This window comes from Marmota flaviventris, chromosome 5, assembly GCF_047511675.1.
Source record: "Marmota flaviventris isolate mMarFla1 chromosome 5, mMarFla1.hap1, whole genome shotgun sequence".
In the NCBI taxonomy this organism is placed as follows: domain Eukaryota; kingdom Metazoa; phylum Chordata; class Mammalia; order Rodentia; family Sciuridae; genus Marmota; species Marmota flaviventris.
This window is the reverse complement of record NC_092502.1, coordinates 122,925,688-122,947,537: the sequence shown is the minus strand read 5'-3', so window position 1 is coordinate 122,947,537 and position 21,850 is coordinate 122,925,688. Positions and strand designations below refer to the sequence as shown.

At 33.0% G+C, this 21,850-nt stretch overlaps 1 protein-coding gene across 3 annotated transcripts in view; it reads left to right on the top strand.

The window, feature by feature from the left end:
* Ddx4 (DEAD-box helicase 4) overlaps positions 1 to 21,850 on the top strand; it is a 55,106-nt gene that overhangs the window by 8,638 nt on the left and 24,618 nt on the right. Inside the window, exons 3-9 of one of the 3 annotated variants that reach the window (XM_027938114.3) lie at positions 3,332 to 3,409; positions 6,766 to 6,843; positions 8,872 to 8,922; positions 12,679 to 12,738; positions 20,142 to 20,243; positions 21,206 to 21,286; positions 21,781 to 21,828. In XM_027938114.3, coding sequence (XP_027793915.1) covers positions 3,332 to 3,409; positions 6,766 to 6,843; positions 8,872 to 8,922; positions 12,679 to 12,738; positions 20,142 to 20,243; positions 21,206 to 21,286; positions 21,781 to 21,828 — 498 coding nt within the window. The remainder of the gene's footprint in view (positions 1 to 3,331; positions 3,410 to 6,765; positions 6,844 to 8,871; positions 8,923 to 12,678; positions 12,739 to 20,141; positions 20,244 to 21,205; positions 21,287 to 21,780; positions 21,829 to 21,850) is intronic. The other 2 variants (XM_027938116.2, XM_027938117.2) reach the window with 2 other exon arrangements.

Here is a 21,850-nt window from a genome sequence, read left to right as displayed (position 1 = left end):
CACAATACCTTCATTTTATTATTTTTATGTGGTGTTGAGGATCCAACTCAGTGTCTCACACATGTGAGACAAGTGCTCTACCACTGAACTACAACCCCCGTCCCCCAAGTCACTTTTTATTTTGAGAGAGAATCTTGCCCAGTCTGACCTTGAGCTTGCCATCTTCCTGACTCAGCTTCCTAATTAGCTGGGATTACAGGAATGCACCACTGTGCCCAGCTGAGTTGTCATCTCTTACACCTGAGTTACTTTCTTATGTATTGAGTACTGTTGTGCTGAAGTCTGCTTTCACACATTGATTGAAGATGGAAACATGAGTGAGAACACCTTATCACCTTTTCTGTTGGTGTTTTTGTTTCACAAGTTGGGGACTACTAGGTTTGGTGTTTTTTTTTTCTTTAAATCAGGGATCAAACCCAGGGGCACTTAACCATTGTGCCATATTGCTAGTCCTTTTTATTTCTTATTTTTAAATCTTGCTAAGTTGCTTAGGTGTCTCACCAAGTTGGGGAGGCTGGCTTTGAACTTGAGATCTTCCTGTCTCGGCCTCCTGAGCTTCTGGGATTATAGGAGTGCACCACCACACCTGGCTATTATATTTCTCTGAAATTATGGAAATATCATCCATTTGCAATGTTCAGTATGATAGCTACAAGCTACATTTGGCTGTTGAGGGTTTAAAATGTGTTATATATTTTATGATAATTAAATATTTATTTTTAATCTGTTATAAATTACCTTTTAAAAAAGGTATTTTAGGGCTGGTAGTTCAGTGGTAGAACTCTTACCTAGCATGTGTGAGGCACTGGATTCAATCCTATAATTATGTTTATCTACAACTAAAAATTTAAAAAAAGGGTATTTAATATTAAAATACCCTTATATAACGGGATAAAACAAACTGTCTCATGATATTAAAGTGTTTTTTTTTAGATGTAGATGGACACAGTACCTTTATTTATTTTTATGTGGTGCTGAGGATTGAACCCAGAGCCTCACTCGTGCTAAGGCAAGTACTCTACCAACGGAGCTACAGCCCCAGCCCTCTAGTAATATTTTATTCTTTCAATTTACTGTGGGGTCTGGTTAGCTAATATATTGAAATTTTGTATCTGTTAGTAATGGGGGCTTACAATTTTTTTCTGTTTTGTCATATCAGAGTTATTCTAGCCTTGTGAAATAAATTGGTGAATAGTATATTTTCTAGAAGATGTGTATGATATTGGATTGATTAGCTTTTTGCCAGTTTTATAGAACTCTCCTGTAAAACACTCTCTGGGCTTGATGTAGAAATTTAAAGTCTGATTGAATTTCCATAGGATAACCGTGTGTGTATGTGTGTTTGCATTATTTCTTAAGTTAGTTTTGGTGAGTTAATTTTTGGAAACTTTTTTGTTTTTTTTTTTTCTTTGGTTCTGGGATTGAACCCAGAATCTTGCACATGCTAGTCAAGCAATTTACCACTGAGCTATATCCCCAGTCCTTTTTGTTTTTTATTTTGAGAGTGTCTTTGAGTTCCGAGGGTGGTCTCAAACTTATGATCCTTCTGCCTCAGCCTCCCAAGTAGTTGGAATTATGTGTGCTACCACACTTGGTGATTCTAAGTGTTTTAAACTTCCATTGTGATATATTTCTTTGAGTTATGAATTCTGTTGAAGTGCTTAAAAAATGTTACAATATTTATGAATTTTTTTCTGTTATGATTGATTTATAGAGTAAACTGGTTCTCTTGTCAAACAATAGATTTTACCGAATGGTTGAAGGAAATGAATGAAGCATGGTGATCAGTTTGGTTTATTTGATTGTATGTTAGGAATTAGATTTCCAAGACATAATGATGTACATTACAACACTCTACTGTTGCACAAATGTCACTTCTGTTAGTGTTGCTATTATCAAACTAATTTTCTTCATCAGAATACCTTAAATTAAAGAAACACTGTTACATTAAAAAAGAAAAAATTTCAGCCAGGCATGGTGGTGCATGCCTGTAATCCCAGTCACTTGGGAGGATGAGGCAGGAGGATTGAGAGATGGAAGCCAGCCTCAGCAATTTAGCCGGGGCCCTAAGAAACTGAGTGAGACTTGTCTCTAAATAAAACATAAAAAAGGGCTGGGGATGTGGCTCAGTGTTGGGTGCAATCCCTGGTACCCACCCACCCCCCCCCCCAAAAAAAAAAGAAGAAAAAAAATTTCAGATATAAAGGGATTCTAAGCCTTTTGTGTATATGGTATTAATTTTTGAAATTTGTTATGTTTGTGGCCCGCGTAGCAGGTTTTTAAAAATTTATTTATTTAATTATTATATTTTGGTACTGGAGATTGAACTCAGGGACACATAACCACTGAGCCACATCTCCAGCCCTATTTGAATTTTATTTAGACACAGGGTCTCACTGAGTTCCTTAGCCCCTCAACATTGCTGAGGCTGGCTTTAAACTCCTAATCCTCGTGCCTCAGCCTCCTGAGCAGCTGGGAGTATAGGCATGCACCGCTTCGCCCCGCCCTAGGTTTTTAAATAAACATTCTGTTGTGGAAGAAAGTTCTGTAATGTTGAGTGCTACATATTTCTATGAAACTAATGTGCATAGCATTCTATGGATGACTAATTTCTTTCAATTTTGCTATTATCTGTGCTTATAAAAAACATCTTTAGCCAGGTGTGGTGGTACACATCTGTAACCTCAACTACTTGGGGTGCTGAGGCAGGAGGATCACAAGTTCAAAGCCAGCCTCAGCAACTTATTGAGGCCCTAAACATCTTAGCGAGATCATGTTTCAAAATAAAAAATGGGCTGAGGATGTGACTCAGAGGTTAAGCACCCTTCAGTTCAATCCCTAGTACCAAACCAACTCAAACCAAGCAAAAACTCCCTTTGTATCTGTCTCTGTTACTTCACATTAATGTACTTTAGAAAAGTGTATACTTTTTAATTTAGAGTCAAGATTGATTGGTTCAGTTTACAGTCTAAGTATAGTGTGTGATTTATATTTGTATCACGTGTGTCCTTGAATATTCTGGTTATATTAGCAAATTTAAAAGCACTGGGTATTAGCAAATTCAAAAACAGTCCTGTGGTTGAAAATTGCTATCTCCTCCTTCTGATTTTCAGTTTTGAATTATGAGTGAAATTTAGTCACCATTTTTTGTTCTTTTGGAGAGTTACCTATTCATATTTTTAGCCCATTTTTCTTCTAGACTCTTCATCATCTTTCTTATTGCTATATAAAATTCCTCTTTTGCTACATGTGGCACATTGAAGAGACTTACAGTTTGCATACTACTTGGATACTTATTGTTTGACTTCTTTCAAAATGTCATTTGCTTTAGAAATGGATGATGGACCTTCTCGAAGAGATCATTTCATGAGAAGTGGATTTGCCTCAGGGAGGAGTTTGGGAAATAGAGGTAAGATCTTTGTTTTTCTTTAATCTCCTGGACTTTTGGATAATGGAATGGCTTTCATAGCTGTTTGGTGCAAAGCTAAGTATTTTATAACTCCATGTATAGTAGTTTTTGTTGGGATAATGAGTTCATCATTTTTTGAAATGTAAATATTCTTTTTGCTGTTTTATTTCTTTGGGGGGTAGTAGGACATAATTAAATTGATTGGACAGATAGATTAGTTAACAGATTGGTTGGGCAGATGCTCCACATAGCTGTCTCTTAATTTATGATTATTGATTTCTTATAATTCTTATAATTAACATGGGAGGAATGTAAAAAGCTTTACAGATCCAGATGAGGAGGACTCTTTCTTGATATATATCATCTATATATATTTATTTATTTTTTTGTACCAGGGATTGAACCCAGGGGTGCTTAACCACCTTTTTAATTTTGAGACAGGGTCTCACTAGTTTGCTCAGGGCCTTGCTAAGTTACTGAGGGTGGTTGCACTTGCCATCCTCCTGCCTCAGCCTCCTGAGCTGGGATTACAGGCGTGAGTTTTGTATTTCTTAAGAAAAGGCATTATGGGAAACATTTCTATTAGTTCATTAGTATTAGGTTTATGAGGTTATTTTACCAAGCTTGGGTTCTTAAATTTTACTTTTAGAATTGCCAACATTTTATTTGACAGCTGGTAACACAGTGAGATACCTTCCTATAATCCGTTTTTTAAAACTTCATAGTAAAATGCTGAAAATGTTCTAAATCATTTTTTATAGTGCAATAACATAATTAGAAACTCAAAAATCTGTATGACTTTCTTGGCATGGTAGCTAATTCCTGTAATCTTAATGACTTGGGAGACTGAGGTAGGAGGATTGCAAGATTGAGGCCAGCCTGGGCAACTTAGCAAGACCCTGTCTCAAAATAAAAAAAGGGTTGGGGATGTAGCTCAGTGGTAGAGGACCACTGTGTTTAATTTCTGATACCAAAAAAAAAAAAAAAAAGAAAATTATTTATTTTAGGGGATTCCATAGCTAGGGCTATTTAGTACTTTTAAACATGCATAATACTTCTCCTTAAATTTATCTTTGAAAGATTTTATTATATTTCCAATTCCTTTTTCATCATTGGAATCTTAAAGTTAATGTGTGTTATTTCATTTGACATTTGGAAAACATAGTTTCTATTTAGATACAATGAACACAAATTTGAATTTTATATTTGGATATGGTCCTTCTAGTTGACTTAATTTATATTTTAAATATGCATACATATCTTGCTTTTAAAGCTTACATGTCAAGGTATGCTGATTTGGATCATGTAATTAATTGTCGCAAGAGGTTCAGATGTGGGCTTTGTTAACTATTACTAACAATAAAAATAATAAATACCTTAATAGTATACTTAAGAATATTTTAATATTTAATATTTTAATGTTAATATATTTAGATAAGCTCTTCAAAAATTATAATTTTAAAATTTAGCTTATGTGATACTTTTTGATGTAGACTTCTGTTGTTGAATAGATCCCTTTTCAATGACAAAACCACCACTTAGATTTTATCACAAATCATTTTTATATATTTAAAGTTGAAATACACATTAAATCCTGATGAGAATTCTTCTGAATGTCAGTACTTTAAAAAGTTATTTTTATACTATATATACAATCAGAAATTCCTAGACCCACGAGTATTACTTCTTTTCCTTATAATTTGTCTGACATATTGCTTCAATCTCTGGTAATTTTTCTGAGTATAAGTTGTACATTTAGTAAAGTGTTTTTTAAAATTGTCTTAATTACCTAACATTCACTTTTCATGTTCTGTGGAGTATGGCTAAGCAGCTTTAAATTCTTGAATCACATACATCTTTAAGATCTGATGAAAATACTCAGTCGGACATATACAAGTTTGCACTGATTTTAGGAATTTCATAGAGTATTATAGAGATAGGTACAGTAATTTATAAGAATCTCAGGGAATAGATAAAATTTTCCCGGTGATATTTTAGAATGTCAGTTATGTTGTTTTGAAAGTTTCTAGTGGTTCTTCTTTCCTTCCTCTTTTTCTTTCTCAGTTTTTTTTTTATCTTCTATGCTCCTTGACATTGCATTTCTGCCCTTAAGTAGCTGTTGTTTTTGAGATGGGGTCTTACTATATTACTAAGACTGGTCTTAAATTGCTGGGCTCAAGTGATTCTCCTGCCTTAGTCTCCTGAGTAGGTGGAACTACATGTGTATGCCATGGTGCCTGGCCAAGATTTTTATAATTTAGTGGTACAGAAATATGTGAAAAGAAGTATTACTAAAAAGAGGTACAGATAGTTTGTTATTGGGAATGTGGAGGAAGGATTATGACTGGAGTGCTGAAGGGCTTTACAGAAAAATTTATCTTCTGAAGGATGAAAAGAATTCTAGTAGGAAAACTAGGAAAGCAAGGAATACTATTCCAAAAGAATAGTAAAAAAATAGTATTCCAAATACTATTCATAGCATGTATGAAAGTACACAATACTAGAAGTTCACCGTGTGAAGTAGGAGAACTTATTTGGTGTGATTTAAAATGTTGGTTGTTCAGAATTATGTAGTGGGAAATAAAGCTACAAATGTTAATACAGGCAAATAGTAGTAAGACACAAGAAGATGTGAAGTTGAGTTGTATTTGAAAGCTGCTTTTCTTTAGTCCCTAATTTTAATTTTACTAGTATTAATATTATTATTAATAAATAGAGCAGTTAAAAATCAGAATAAGAGTAAAAAGTTTTCAATAGCAATAACTCTCACAGGGACAGAGTATAACAACAAGGTCTGTCAAGGTGAACATTCAGCATATACAAAATCATGAAGTTTGTTTTCTGGTTAAAGGACTCCAGTAAAATAACAAATAGTAGAAAACCTGTATTTCACTAGCAGTAGATTTATGTTTGTATATTGGTTTTGTTATTTTTTTAAAAAGCTGCAATTAATTTTAAGTTCTTATACTGTTCTTTTCCTGTCCTTGAAAAATCCTTTTACCCCAAAGATTTATTTTATCCCCATTTTTTATTTTTTGTTTTTTCTGGGTGCAGCTGATAAACTTGACACAAGGCAAAAATCTTAGTACAGCCTGAATGAATTCTCATTCAATATCTGTATGTATAGTTAGTTGTATATGGTTTTTCTTAGTTTAAAGGGGTAACTACTGAGCCACATCACCAGCCACATCAATGACAGGCTCTTGCTGATTTGCTTAGGGTCTCACTAAGTTACTGAGGCTGGCTTTGACCGTGTTTACCCTCCTGCTTCAGTCTACTGAGTTACTGGGATTACAGGCATATGCCAACACTGATGTGTTTAATTCTATGTTAAACAGTTTGTCTAAACTTTTCAGATGCTGGCGAGTCTAATAAAAGAGAGAATACACCCACAGTGGGCAGTTTTGGAGTTGGAAAAGGTTTTGGAAACAGAGGTAGGTATTTGCTTCTGATACCTTAATAATAAAAACTTGAGTTAATCTCAAAATTTTCAGTTATTTGGTTCATAATTCCCTCTAATATACATAGAAAGTATTTGTCTTTTTCAAGAATTTATGAGGATCACAAGGAAGTGAGTGCTTTTACTTTTCTAGTTGTAGTTTAAAATAGCAGTTTGTGCTGCTTTGGATGTTTATGCATTTTTTTAACTGTTTCCTGCTCCCCCAAACAGCCATGTTCCTTGTTGCAACTTCTCTTCAGATGGATTCACCCTACTCATGAATCCCAGTTCTTTAATACTCGCCATCCTCTACCAAGAAATCCATCTTAGCCGATTCTGAGTACCCATTTTTAGTTGAGCCAGTAACCAGTAGTTTGAAATTATATTTTTTCATTAAGAACTTAAAAAAATTATAATTCAGACAGAATTTATGATCAAATCTAATAATATGTAGGTGGGAGACTTTCCCAAGATTTGGGAAACTTAGCACTGACTTTTCTTAGAGGAAGAATGAGGAGGGAGCAGCACTTGTAGAAGGCTTTAGAATATAGTCTTTTCTCAAGCATCTTCAAACACTGCAAATATTTAGATGAATGAAATAATTCAAATTAGATTTTGTGGAACTATATTCTTTCTCTAGAGATTATCTTTATATATTTTAAGATAATATATCTGTTCCAGGAAAAATTCTTCTGTTATTCAATCATATAACAAGGTTATAGGGTACCTGGTTTTTTATATACTAGCTTTGTATTAAATTTTTATGGAATTTTCTTGCTGGAATGGACCTTAGATTCTGTTTAGTAATGTTAAGAGATGTTAAGTGAGGGGCTGGGATTGTGACTCAGCAGTAGAGTGCTTGCCTCAACGTGTGAGACCCTGGGTTTGATCCTCAGTACCAGATAAAAATAAGTAAGTGAAATAAAAGTATTGTGTCAAACTACAACAACAACAACAACAACAACATCATCATCATCATCATCATCATCATCATAATAAAAGAGAGATGTTAAGTGGCTACACACACACACACACTTTTGTGTGTAAGTTGGGTAGCTATCTAAATAGTAATTAGTTAGTCCTTGTATTAATGGAAGCCCAAATGTAACATACTTAAGTATTTTTTCATTTACATACCAATTGGCAGGCATTCCATATTGACATTTAATTTTAAAGGTATGTATCTTTTTTTTTTTTTTTTTTTTTTTTTACTTTTTTTGAGAATGGGGGTTATGGTATGTTGCCCAGGCTGGTCTCAATCTCATAGGCTCCAGTGATCAGCCTATTATAGCCTTAGCCTCTCAAGTAGCTGAGACTGTAGGCCTGAACCATCATGCCTGACTCCCTGAGTATCTTTGCATTAAAGGTAATTTTATTAAGATTCAACATTTTTTAGTTTTATGGAAGATTATGGATGAATTTTCCTTAAATTAATTTTAAAGACAGTCTTTTATGCTCCAGAGATGTATAAATCTTAGACATAGGTGTTTATGAAATGACAAATTTGAAAGCAGATCTTGATGAAAGACGTTGTTGTTGTTAAATTGTAAACTAGAAAAATTAACAGGATTTCCATGTTACTGAGAAGGGAAAAATTATCATGCATTGGATTATAATTTAGTTGTGTTTTGGTAGATGAAGAAATTGTGAGTTAATTTGTAAAATTTAAATTTTTTTGTATTTTGAAAAGAAAGCTTATAGTTGTTATATTGTTACCCTTGTCTTGCCACGTACACACTGAGGAATATAGGACATTTGGTGAAACATAAAATTGGCTTTAAAAAAAAAAAAGATGTTTTTGACCTTAAGATAATGGATCTGATAAACTTGACACTAGGCAAAAATCTTAGTACAGCCTGAATGAATTCTCATTCAATATCTATATGTATAGTTAGTTGTATATAGTTTATCTTAGTTTAAAGGGGTACCATAACTCGTCTCTGCAAAGGTGATATTTTTAAAGCATAGAAGTATAGGAAATTGCTTTCAAAAGTTTGCAAGTTTCATTTTATATTGTGTTTAGGTTTTTCAAATAACAAATTTGAAGAAGGTAATAGCTCTGGTTTCTGGAAAAGTAAGTTCATTGTTTTTGTAGTAACTTCAAAAAGTGTTAACATTAAGAGCACATGCTAAAGAGAAATTAAGTATTTTAATCTGGACCAGATGTAATTTGTTTAAAGCCAGTTTTTATTTATGAAGCAGCTATATCTGTGGATCTTGCCAAAGAATTATTGGTTTGTAGATAAAGAATTCAGGCCTCCTAATTTGGCCTATTGCCACCTGCCTCAGTAAATCTGAGAGTACAACTTTTGAATGCTGTGCTACCTTTAGAAAAAAAAATGGGATAGTAGAAAGAGCAAATTCAGAATTACAGTTACTCTCCATATATAAATACAGTTTGGGACCATTTACACTTAAGTCTGTGAGAGAGATTCGTGAATCACTGCTGAAGTTAAAAAAACATTTTTGTCAAAGGTACTGACATTCTGGTTTGGGAGAATAGAATAATGTTATCAGAATATAGACATAATGAACATTGCTTTCCTAAAAATGATTGTGAATATTTGGGTGAGGCTTTGGAACTTGTGTTTAAAAGCATCCCTCATGATTATGATATATCCTTTATTTGATAACCACTGTGTAGAATCTTTATAGCATAATACACTTTGGAGTAATTTGCTACTTGCTAATTGAATGATGGTAGAATAAATTGCTTAATCTTTCTAAAGTCATAGTATTATATTCTGTAGAATGAAGACCATCACCCATTTTATAGGTTGTTAGGCAGATTAAGTAAGAATTCATGTGAAAGAAAAGACAAAACTCAGTATCAGATACATTTGTGGTTGTCTTGTTTTTCTTCATTAAATGTTTGAAGCTTAGGCTAGAAATATAGTTCAGTGGTAGAGTGCTTGTCTAATAGAAATAAAGCCTTGGATTTGGTCCCTAGTACCAAAGTGGGGAGAATAAAGTTTGAGGCTTGATCTTACTAAACTCTTTGATTCCCAAAATCAAAGACTAGACCTGATTACTTAAAAACTCTTTTGAAATGAGGTTGTATTTTAATATCCCAAACCATTCCCAGTCTCGTTCTCTTTGCTTTTTTCCTTTCCTGTTTAAATGAAAACATACATAACAGAACTAGTATTTATTAGAGAAAAAAATCACCATGTTTTTCTTTACTGTTTCTACTGTTTCTATTCTAACCTCCCAACTTTTAACCCACTGAATGTTTATGATTATTTCCACTTATCCCAAGACCATTCAGTTATCCCAGTTCACTCCTTCCTAGAGATGGTAGGCCAAAGAACTTATGAGCACATATTCCAGTTTCTCCCAGACTTTTCTCCATAGTGGTTCACTTTCTTCTGTTTTCATTCTTAGTTACCCTAAAAGAAAAAATAATATAAATAGTTCATATTCTTTTGTTTCTAAAAGTTTTGACAAACTCAGGAGGAGATCATGGTAGAAGTTTTTACTTGTATATACATAGTGTTTTTTTGGCTGTTTTTTCCCCCTGTTGTCTAGTTTTCCTGGGCTGGTATAATGTAGTGATAAGGAGTTCAGGTTTTAGAGTTGGAAACCCTAGATATGAGACCCAGATCCATCTCCTGACAGTTGTATTACCTTGGAAAAAGCAATGAACCTTTTTTAAAATTTCATTTTCTTTAGAATTATACTTCATAAGGTTTTTGTGAGAATTTAAAACATTGATACAGTGCTAGGATTTAGCTCAGTGGTACAGTGCTTGCTTAGCATGTGTGAGATCCTGGGTTTGATCCTCAGCTCTGGGAAAAAGAAAAATTAATACAAAACAACAGATGTAGTGGCAGGAGGATTGTTTGAGCCCAGGAGTTCAAGGCTAGCCTAGATACCATAGCCAAGACCCTGCCTAAAAAATTAAATGTTAAAATTAAAATTTAATTAATTAATACAAATAGGTACATTTAGAACAACGCTATATATATATTAAGTTCTATTGGGTTATTGTTTTTATATTATATGATAGATTATAACTAATTTCGCATTCATTATCTCATTTTCTTTGCTTTATCTTCTAGCTCTATAGAGATTTTTTTTTCTTTCCATATAATAACTTTATTTTGAAATAGTTTGATTCACAAAAAGTTGCCAAAATAGTACGGAGAGTTTTCATATATCCTTTATCCAACTTCTCTGAAGGTCATTATTCTGTTTCACTTTCCAGGGTAGTCAAAAATTAATCAGTATCATTTTTTCTTTAAGGCAACAAATGTTATTTATCATCATTATTTTAGGGCCAACCTTTCTTCTAAAATTCTTCATTTTCTGCTTAGCTCCCTTACATTAAATCTTTTCCAAGAAGTTGTCTTGTTAGATGACTCTTTAGGAACACTTGTCATTTGTCTACCACAGCTCAAATAGCCTGTAACTAGACCTCTCAGTTATTATTTTTGGTAAAATTAAAACATTAAATAGATAGTGCTTTTACACAGGAATTTTGCTGATAGCCTACAAACTGTTTGGTTACTTTATATCATTGCTATTAAAGTTTTCAGTTATTAAACATTAATTACATGTACAAAGATCTCTTTTTCTTTCTTTTTTTGGGGGGTATCAGGGATTAAACCCAATGGTGCTTAACCACTGAGCCACATCCCCAGCCCTTTTTGTATTTAGAGACAGGGTCTCAATGAGTTACTTTGGACCTCACCAGCTTGCTCAACTCAGGATCCTCCTGCTTTAGCCTCCTGAGCCGCTGGGATTATAGGTTCCTGGCTACAAAGATCTCTTGAAACCATAGCTAGTTCTCAAAGTGACTTTGTTGGAATCTTTAGTAAAGCTTAAAGTTATATAAGTAACATAGAACTTTTAAATTTTGAAAAATAACTCATATCTTATTGTCACTCTACTTTTTTTGGAATAAACTCTAGGAGTGGGGCCTGTGCATTTATGTCTGACTAATTCTCCAGGTAACTCCTAGGGGAGCCTCATTCCATTGTTAAAATGCATCCCCCGCTTTTTAAAAAATTTTCTTCTTCTTTTTTTTTTAGTTGTTGATAGATATTTATTTTATTTATTTTTATGTGGTGCTGAGGATCCAACCCAGTGCCTCACACATGCTAGGCCAGTGTTCTACCACCGAGCCACAACCCCAGACCCTAAAAATCCTGTTTTAATGTTACTTAATAATGTTGTTATAAATAGAAAAGCCAGGATGTCCTTAAATTATTTCGTTAGGATGAATGAGAAGTGGGCATATATATATAATAAAGCATCAGTTTCTCAGTTATTAAAAACAGTAAATGAGAGAAAAATAAGATCATAAATAAAACAGTCATGTATTTCTAGTGGTCTGTGGTTCACATTTGAGAGTCACTTGATAACTGTTTAGATAACTGTTATGAAATTTTTATTTTGGGGCTTGTTTTTAGTAGGATAATACTTGGAAAATAGTGGGTTTTCAATTATATACTTAATGAATAATATTTAGAAACATTAGGCATTTTCCGTTATTAAAATGTTTCAAGAATTAAAATGTAACTTTCCATTGTTAAAATTATTTCAAGAGGGGCCGGGGTTGTAGCTCAGTGGTAGAGCACTTGCCTAGCATGCATGAGGCATTGGGTTTGATCCCTGGCACCACATAAAAATAAAAACAAATAAAATAAAGGTATTGTGTCCATCTACAAGTAAAAAAAGAATATTAGAAAAATTATTTCAAGAAATTAAAATGTTTTATGAAAATGTTTTGTTTTCATACTAATTTATCTGTGACAGTGTTATTTAGATATTATGTTTCTAAAGGAAATTATTTGGATGCTATTCACATGTTTAATTTTTATTCAAGAGTCTGCTAATGACTGTGAAGATAATCAAACACGGAACAGAGGGTTTTCCAAGAGAGGCGGTAAGGACAGTGTTTTGGAACAATTTAGACAGGGATACTAAACTGATAAAACTGATTTTTTAGAGAAGTTGAAAAAGAAAAATTCTGGTGGTGAAACCCTTTAAGAAAAATACCTTGGTGCATATGTTTTGAGCATTTAATAATACTTAAGAGAATATTCAGTAGGTGCCCCTTTTTCCACTTTCTAACATCACTAGATATTTTTTCCCCTGAGATTTCAAGAATGTGTTATAAATTACAGAACAGGCATGTTGTGAAATTTCTATCATGGTTAAGATGGAATAGGGGATGTGTTTGTCTTTGAATAGAGTCGCTGGATATTTGGAGGAGAGAAGAAATTTTAGATTAGTTTTTGTTCAAGTATAGCAATATTCCACCTTACTCTACTAATTCTACTTTTAATGAATTTGAGATGAAATCGTATAACAATTATCATACTTAATTTTCAGTTATATATGGAGATATGTTGACAAAAGAACAACAAAACCCATAAAACCCATAGTGAAGTTACTGTAAAATTGCTACAGATGTGTTGATCTATGATTAAAGGGCCCTCTGTTTGGGACAACATAGTAGTTAGATGCATCAGTGTTTTGCTGCAACTTGGGAATATTGTTTTTCCCATTACATGGTTAGCTGGCTGAATGGTAGACTTTCCCTAGTGAAGTTAGCACTGGATTTCAGAATGAGGGAAGGCTGTTTTCTGAATTGAATCTTAGCCCTTTTTAAAATTTTTCATTTTGAGATAGGACTTGCTGAGTTGCTTAGGGTGGAGCAGAAGTTTAAGGAAAAAACAGACCCATCTTTTTGAAATTCTTTTTTTTGAAAGCAATTTTTGACATTAATGAAAAATACTGCCTAGATTTTAAAATTTCTGATTGTTTACAGAGAACAGTGAATAGCTTACATTTATTTTAACTAAATTAGTATGATTCATATTTAAGTGAGGCAGTCAAAAACCATTTTTAAATGTGTGTGCTTGATTATGACTTAAAGACCAGTGTAGAGTGATTAGCAGGGACATAGTCATTTTACAGGGTATTTCTGATTCCCATTCACTGTAGACATATATGAGAAGGGTATTAAGTTAGCATATAGTGATCCCTTAGTAAATGCATGGTTATTGTGAAGCATGGCATGACACAGGTACACATATTAAAAGCATATAATGCAGTAATTTTTTTGTAAATAAATCACACCTAATGTTCACCAGCATCTAGGTCAGGGAATGGAAATTACTAGCACACAGAAGTCCCCTTTCATGCTTATTTTCACTTACAACACCTCACCTGAAGGTTTACCTTTATTATTTAAAAAAATTTTAAATTTATTCTTTTTATTTAGTTGTCAATTTATGTGTGGTGCTGAGAATCAAACCCAGAGCCTCTCACATGCTAGGCAAGCACTCTACCTCTGAGCCACAACCCCAGCCCGGTTTACATCTTTTATGACTTCTTAGCAGTGTAGATTAATTTTGTCTGTTTTTATACTCAGTATAAAGGGAATCATACAGTATATACTGTTTAGTGTCTGGCTTTCACTTAAGATCCATTGATCTTGTGAGATCCACTGATATTATTGGTTACAATTTTAGATCATTATCATTGCTGTATAGTATTGTCTGTTTCAACTATTCTAATGATGAATATTTGGATTACTTCTAGTTTTGTGCTATTAAAAAAGTATTTCTAGTATTTTGATGACTTTTGGTATATACTCAGAAGTAGAATTGGTATATCATTTGATATAATCAACTTATTCATTTTTAGAAAAAAAAACTTGGTTTGGACTACTGTAATAAAATATTTCAAATAGGGCAATTTATAAGTGACATAAATTTATTTCTCACAGTTTGGTAGGCTGAGAAGTCTAAGATCTAGGCACCAGCAGATTTGATGCCTGGTGAGGACTCATTTCCTGTATTCATAGATTGTGCATTCTCATTCTCTATGTCTTTGCATGATGAAAGGGACACAATGGCTCTTTGGGGCTTTTTTTTTTTTTTTTTAAAGAACATTAATCCTGTTCATAAGGGCTGAGCCCTCAAGACCTAATCACTTCTCTAATGTCCCCTACCTTCTGTCTCATCACCTTGGGAATTAGGATTTGAATGTGAATTTTGGAGGGACGCAGCCATTCAAACCTTAGTAAAAACTTAATGGCATTTTTTGGGGGGATTGCATTGAATCTGTAGATTAATTTGAGGAGAATTAGTTTTTTTGCTATTGTCTGTCTTTCAGTCTGTGAATTTACCCATTTATTTAGGTTTTCTAACCATATTTTGTAGTTTTCACTGCTGAGTCCTCATACATGTTCCTATACTTGAGTTTTTGATATTTTGTGATGCATATAATTTTTATTGAGCTAACACTTCATGTAACATTAAGCATTTTTAATTAAAAAATTTATATATATATTTTTAGTTGTAGCTGGACACAATATATTTATTTATTTTTATGTAGTGCTGAGGATTGAACCCAGTGCCTCTCACATGCTGGGTAAGCACTCTACTGCTGAGCCACAACCCTAGCCCCTAACATTCACCATTTTAAAGTGTACACCTCAATGGTTTTAAATACATTCATTCTGTTGTGAAACTATTTTCACTATTTCCAGAACATTTTTTTCTCCCCCAAAAGAAATCTTATACAGGTTAGCGCTTAATCCCATTTGCCCCTCTCCCCATATCTTCTAGTCTACTTCCTGTGGATTTGCTGATTCTAGATATTTCATGTAGATGAAATAATTCAGTATGTGGTCTTGTGTGTCTGGCACACACGTTTGCTTGGCATAATATTTTGAAGATTTATCCATGGTGAAGTAGATGATAATATTTATTCTTTTTAATGGTTGAATAATATTCCTGTATGGATATATCACATTTTGTTTATTCTTCAGTGAAGAAATTTGGTTTGCTTCCATGACTAATATTGCTATAAACATTTATGTACAAGTTTTTATATGAACACATGGTAACTTTTGTGTTTAACTTTTTAATGAAAAAATTCAATTGTTCCAGCAATTCAAATTGTTTTCCATAGCAGTTGCATCATTTTACATTCCCTCTCTCAATGTATGAGGGTTCCAGTTTTTCCACACCCTTACCAATACTAATTGTGGTGGTTATGATTTGCTTTTTATGGTGACTGTAATGTGGAACAGTTTTCCAGTGTGTTTATTGGACATTTGTGAATCTTTGGAGAAATGCCTGTTCAGATCATTTTAACAATTGGGTAATTTTATTTTTTTTGGTGTTCTGAGATTATGTACATATTCTCAATATGAGTGTCATCGGATACATGGTTTGCAGATATTTTCTCTCCTTTTGGGTTGTCTTCATCATCTTGTTGTATTTTCTGAAGCCCAGAAGTTGACATTCTTTGCAGTCTAACTTATCTTTTTTTTTTTTCTTTCCCTTTTGTTGCTTGTGCTTTGAGGTGTCATCTAGAAACTGTTGCCTAATCTGAGGAGTCAGGTTTTTGCCTATGTTTCTTTCCAAAATTTTGTAGTTGTAACTCTTATCTTTGATCCATTTTGAGTTCATTTTCATTTATAGTGTGAAGTTGGATGTGATTATTTTGCCTGTGGATATCCAGTATTCTCAGCATCATTTGTTTCTCTTATATAGATGTGTCTAGGTGCCAATCTGTTTTGGTTTATCTTCCTTTGAGTTGAGCTTCTTGGGTATGTAGATTGATATAATTAGATTTGGAAAAATTTTAGTTGTTGTTTTTGTGAAACCATAATAGAATCTTGCCATTTAACTATTTTAAAGTATACAGTTTGTGACATTAAGTACATTCAAGTGTGTGCAACCATTACCACTTTCATCACCCAAAGAGAAACTCTGTATCCGGTAGGCAGTTAACTCCCCATACCCAATCTCTGGTAGCCTCTATTCTACATTCTTATAAAATTTGCTTGTTCTAGATATTTCTTACAAGTGGAATTATACATTATTTGTCCTGTTGTGTATAACGTATTTCATTTAGTTCCATATTTTCAATGTTCATTCAGGTTGTTGCATGTATCAGAGTTACATTCCTTTTTATGGTGAAATAATATTCCATTTTACATCTTTACCATATTTTGTTTATCCATTCATCTGTTGATGGACACTTGCATTGTTTTCTGTTTTCGGTCATTGAGAAAATAATATTGAACATTCATCTATTTGAATCCCTGTTTTTAAGTCTTTTGGTTATGTAACTTAGAGGTGGAGTTGCCAAGAAATGGGACCAGGGTAAGTTAAAATGCTACAAAATTTCCTTTTTCCCCCCCCCTAAATGTTCCCTGAATTGTTGCAAACCTTTGATTCATTATTAGAGTTGGAAAAAAATTCCAAAATTTTTGTTCATTTTTTTCTTGCCTTTTTGGAGTAGTCAAAATCTGGAGTTGCTTTGTTCATTGATGTTAGTAGTGGTGCATATTACACCACATTTTTCCATTTTATTTGTTTGATAGTGTATAAAAACAATTGAATTTTATATATCACAGGTTTATATATTGACCTCATTAAATAAATTTATGGTAAGTACTTTTCTTAAATATGTTCATATTTCTTTTAACCAGACATTTTTTTTCTGAAGATTGTTACCAAACATCTTCTGGAATTATAAGAGATTGTCAGTGCTCCCTTATAAAATGCAGAATACGGGCTGGGGTTGTGGCTCAGTGGTAGAGTGCTTGCCTAGCATGTGTGAAGCACTGGGTTTGATTCTCAGTACCACATACAAATAAATAAAATAAAGGTCCATCAACAACTTAAGAGTATACCTCCAGAAGGACTCCTGTTACTTTAAAAAATATGTTAAGGTCTTATGGGGGTGTAACAGTGATAGATTATCTACCTGGCATGTAGGAGGCTCTGGGTTTGATCTGCAGCACTGCTCCTCCAACAGTTGGTGTTATTTTATGAAAATGACATTAAAAGTGGTTAATTTCAAAATATTTCAATGATGCAGAATGGTAAAGAATATTTTATTACAAACATTTTGTATGTTACTACCCAGATTTAAAAAATGTTATGTCATATTTTTTTCAAAGCCATTAAAAATTAAAATTGTTAGCCTAAAGGATGGTTTAACTTTACATTTTATGTTGATATCTTCCCAGATATAATGTATTTTGATACATATTATATATACTTCCTATCTGTATTTTTATAGAAGGTTAAAAATACGCCTATGTTTTATGACATCTTTATTCATAATTTTTCAGATTTTTGTGTTGAAAGTGTGGCTGTAGTTCATTTATTTTTTGGGGTACAGGGGATTGAACTCAGGGGCACTTGGCCACTGAGCCACATCTGCAGCCCTATTTTATATTTTATTTAGAGACAGGGTCTCACTGAGTTGTTTAGCATCTCACCTTTGCTGAGGCTGGCTTTGAATTTGTGATCTGCCTGCCTCAGCCTCCCAAGCTGATGGGAGGCGTGGGCCATCTCACCTTGCCTAGTTCATTTATTTTTAACTTTGTATCTTATTCTTTCTTTCATCCTATTTATTTCAACAAGGATAATTTTTAAGATTATATAGGATACAGGGAGTTTCTGCCTTCCCTGAAAACAAGGCTGTGCAGAATTGATTCTATGTAATACTCATGTTGTTTTCATCTCTAGTTATTAGTCTTATTATATAACTCAGAATAGGCTTCAACTCTGAAGGGAAAGAGCATATTTCTTTAAATGTGTGAGTTTTTTCTCTATGGGGGGTATTAAGATATATATATGAAAGATGCTGAGGCATTACACAGGCTAAGACAGGGAAGGTAGATTTAAAAGGACTCATTTTGTATTTACAAAAAAGAGTAGTGATTAAAATAAAAAACAGTGCATGGGTTGGACAGATTAAACAGATGAATATTCAAATCAAAAGAGTTGAGGAAATTTCTAACTTGTAAATGGAAAATGTGAAAGTACTTAACAAATATGGAAGATAAAATATAAATTGTTCAACCTAAGTGGTTTTCATTTTATTACATTTTAAAATTTTATATGTATATTTTATACTCTTACAAAGTAACTTATACCTTAAAAAACAGAATCCAGAATATAAACTTTTTTTTTTAAATTCAGATATACCCTGACAAGCTTTCTTAAAAGATAATGGGAGCTGAGGTTGTGGCTCACTGGTAGAGTCTTGCCTGGCATGCGTGAGGCACTGGGTTGAATCCCTAGCACTGCATAAAAATAAACAAATAAATAAATGTATTGTGTCTATCTACAACTAAAATAATAATAATAATAATAATGGCACAGGGCTGGGGTTGTGGCCCAGTGGTAGAGCACTTGCCTCACGCATGTGAGGCATTGAGTTTGATCCTCAGCACCACATAAAATAAATAAATAAATAAAAATAAAGGCATTGTGTTTATCTACAACTTAAAAAAAATTAAAAACTATAATAGCACAAATAAGTAATTTAGAATATAAAAGCAACTTGATATACACTGTTGACAGATTGAGGAGTGTAAGGTTTGGGTGATGCAGAACTGTGAATCTACTTTTAATTATTTCTGTCATTTTTAAATAGGCTATTAAAACATGCACAATCTGCTGTCAATAAGTAGCATGTGTAGGACTTACACTTTTATTGAGCATCCTCTTTAGGTGTAAATAGTTGCAAATGCATAAACTAAACATTTTCAATTTCTTTATTTCCTGTCTAGTTGACACTTTGGTTTAGAATTGATCAGGTTTTGCCTTAGGTAGAATCAAATTTTACTTGAACTGTTCACTAGTTCTGTTGGTTTTTAGTTGAATTAAAAATGAATTGCTTAGGGCTGGGGATGTGGCTCAAGCGGTAGCGCGCTCGCCTGGCATGCGTGCGGCCCGGGTTCGATCCTCAGCACCAAATACAAACAAAGATGTTGTGTCCGCCGAGAGCTAAAAAATAAATATTAAAAAATTCTCTCTCTCTCTCTCTCTCTCTCTCTCTCTCTCTCTCTCTTTAAAAAAAAAATGAATTGCTTAACAGGAATTGAGATTTTATATGTGTCTACTTGTCTGTACTTTGATTAAGGTATTTGCTGTCTATTGGGAGTAAATATAAGCCTATGATTAACTAATCCTTTTGTAGGTTGTAGAAGTTCAGTTAATGGTTCATTTGTGGCAACTTTCAGTGTTTTAAGTGACAAGTTTTTCTTTTACTCATATTTAATTTTGTTCCTCAAAGCCAGCAGTGGGTTTTTCTCTTCATAGCCATATCTATTTATATTAGTAAAGTTTTTACATTTATGATCAATTCTGGCTTTTCTTTTTTTCTTTTTCTTCCATTAATGTCTTAAAGAGTATTTACTTAATGCTATTGAATTATGCAAAACAAATCTGGTCATCATGTCCCCAAGATTTCTTTGTTATTATTGTTTTGTGTTGTTCTTGTGTGTGTGTTTTAATATTATAGGCTATCAAGATGGAAATTATTCGGAAGCTTCAGGGCCATCCAGAAGAGGTGGAAGAGGTAGTTTCCGAGGTTGCCGTGGAGGATTTGGTTTAGGAAGACCAAGTTAGTAGTGGATTGCAAATGGTGTGATTCATCTGTTATAAGAAGGAAATGATTTTTTAAAAAATCACATAAAGTTGTTATAAGGATTAAATGAAAATATTTTAGCACAGTGGCTTATATAAATTAATCACCCATATCATATAACATCATTTTTAGATACAATTACATATTGGTTAAATTGGAATATATGAATTTTTTCAGAAGTTTTATGTGACTTAGTTTTTTAGTATTGCATTTTGTTAAGTTTTTTAGTGCCTTGGTAATATGGCTTACCTTTTCAGTAGGTGGCCTTCTGTATGGCTCTACACTTCAACATGTGTGGCTTCAACCAATGTGGCTTTTTACTTTAAAATTCCTCCAGCCATAATTTCTTGAGCTAAGGTGCTCTCTTCATAAATGACTGTTGGAATACATGTGTCTCCTAATAGAAGATTATAGATTAGTGGTTTTGGAAGCTAAAAACATCAAATATTTGCAATTATGATTTAATAAATGTGAAGCAGATTAGTAAATTGTCCTACTTTTTAAAAAACAAAACAAAAAATAAGCAAAAGGTCTGTACAGGGCTGGTTAAGATTAGATTTGGCAACGGTGGGAGTAGGGATGCTGTGCTGGAGAATAAGCAGTGAAATGATGCAGTGTGAAGTTTCTGAGGGCACTAACAGTGCTACTTTTGGCAGGAGATTTATCTTTTGCTTATATTTTGAGATAGCATTGGCCCTAACTTATTTTATAAAAAAGTTTAAAATAAAATGTTTTCAAAACAGTAATTTGTAATTGAAGGATATAATTTATAGAGAAATTCTTTCTGTAATACTTTGAAAAATACTCATTTTGATTCTTGTTAAACTATTTTAGCCCATATATTTTAATTTCTGATACCATAACTTGACCCTTTTTCTCTTTACTAAATGATTAAAAACTTCTTAAAAGTAATATAATTATATTTTCTCCAAATCAAGGTAATGAATATGACCAAGATGAGGGGACACAGAGGGCTGGTAGCCTTTTTGGTTCTAGAAGACCAGCATTAAGTAGTGCAGGTAAGAAATAAAACATATTACTCAATACTAATCATATATGCCCTTAGCACTATGATTAGTAAATATAATATACATATTTATACTAGGTTGGTTCCTGATTTTCTCTGTTTTAGATCTTTAGGCAAAAATACATGAATCATTTTGCCTTCCCTATAAAATATGTGCACTGTAAATTATTTCTTTTACATTTTATTAAAAGATTTATTTCTTGTAATTTGAAATGGGAATTATACCTTGATGTTTGGCTTGGTTTCAAAAAAAAGTTTTTAAGTTAGGGGAAAATAATTTGTGTGATTTGAAGAAAAAAATGAAAAGAATTATTGATGAAAATGTTCATATGAAAGTAAGGTTTAAATTCAATCTAGAGAAAAGAGGGTTAAGGGATGGGGAACCCTAAGTAGTTACAGTGTATTGAACAGAAATAGCAATTTAGTGGATGTGCTTGAGTGGGAGCTGTATTTTCTCTAAAAATTCTTCAAAACGATGCCTTACAGGTAATGGTGACACTTACCAAAGCAAAAGTGGCAGTGGAAGTGGTCGAGGTAGGTTCTTATTTGGTTTACC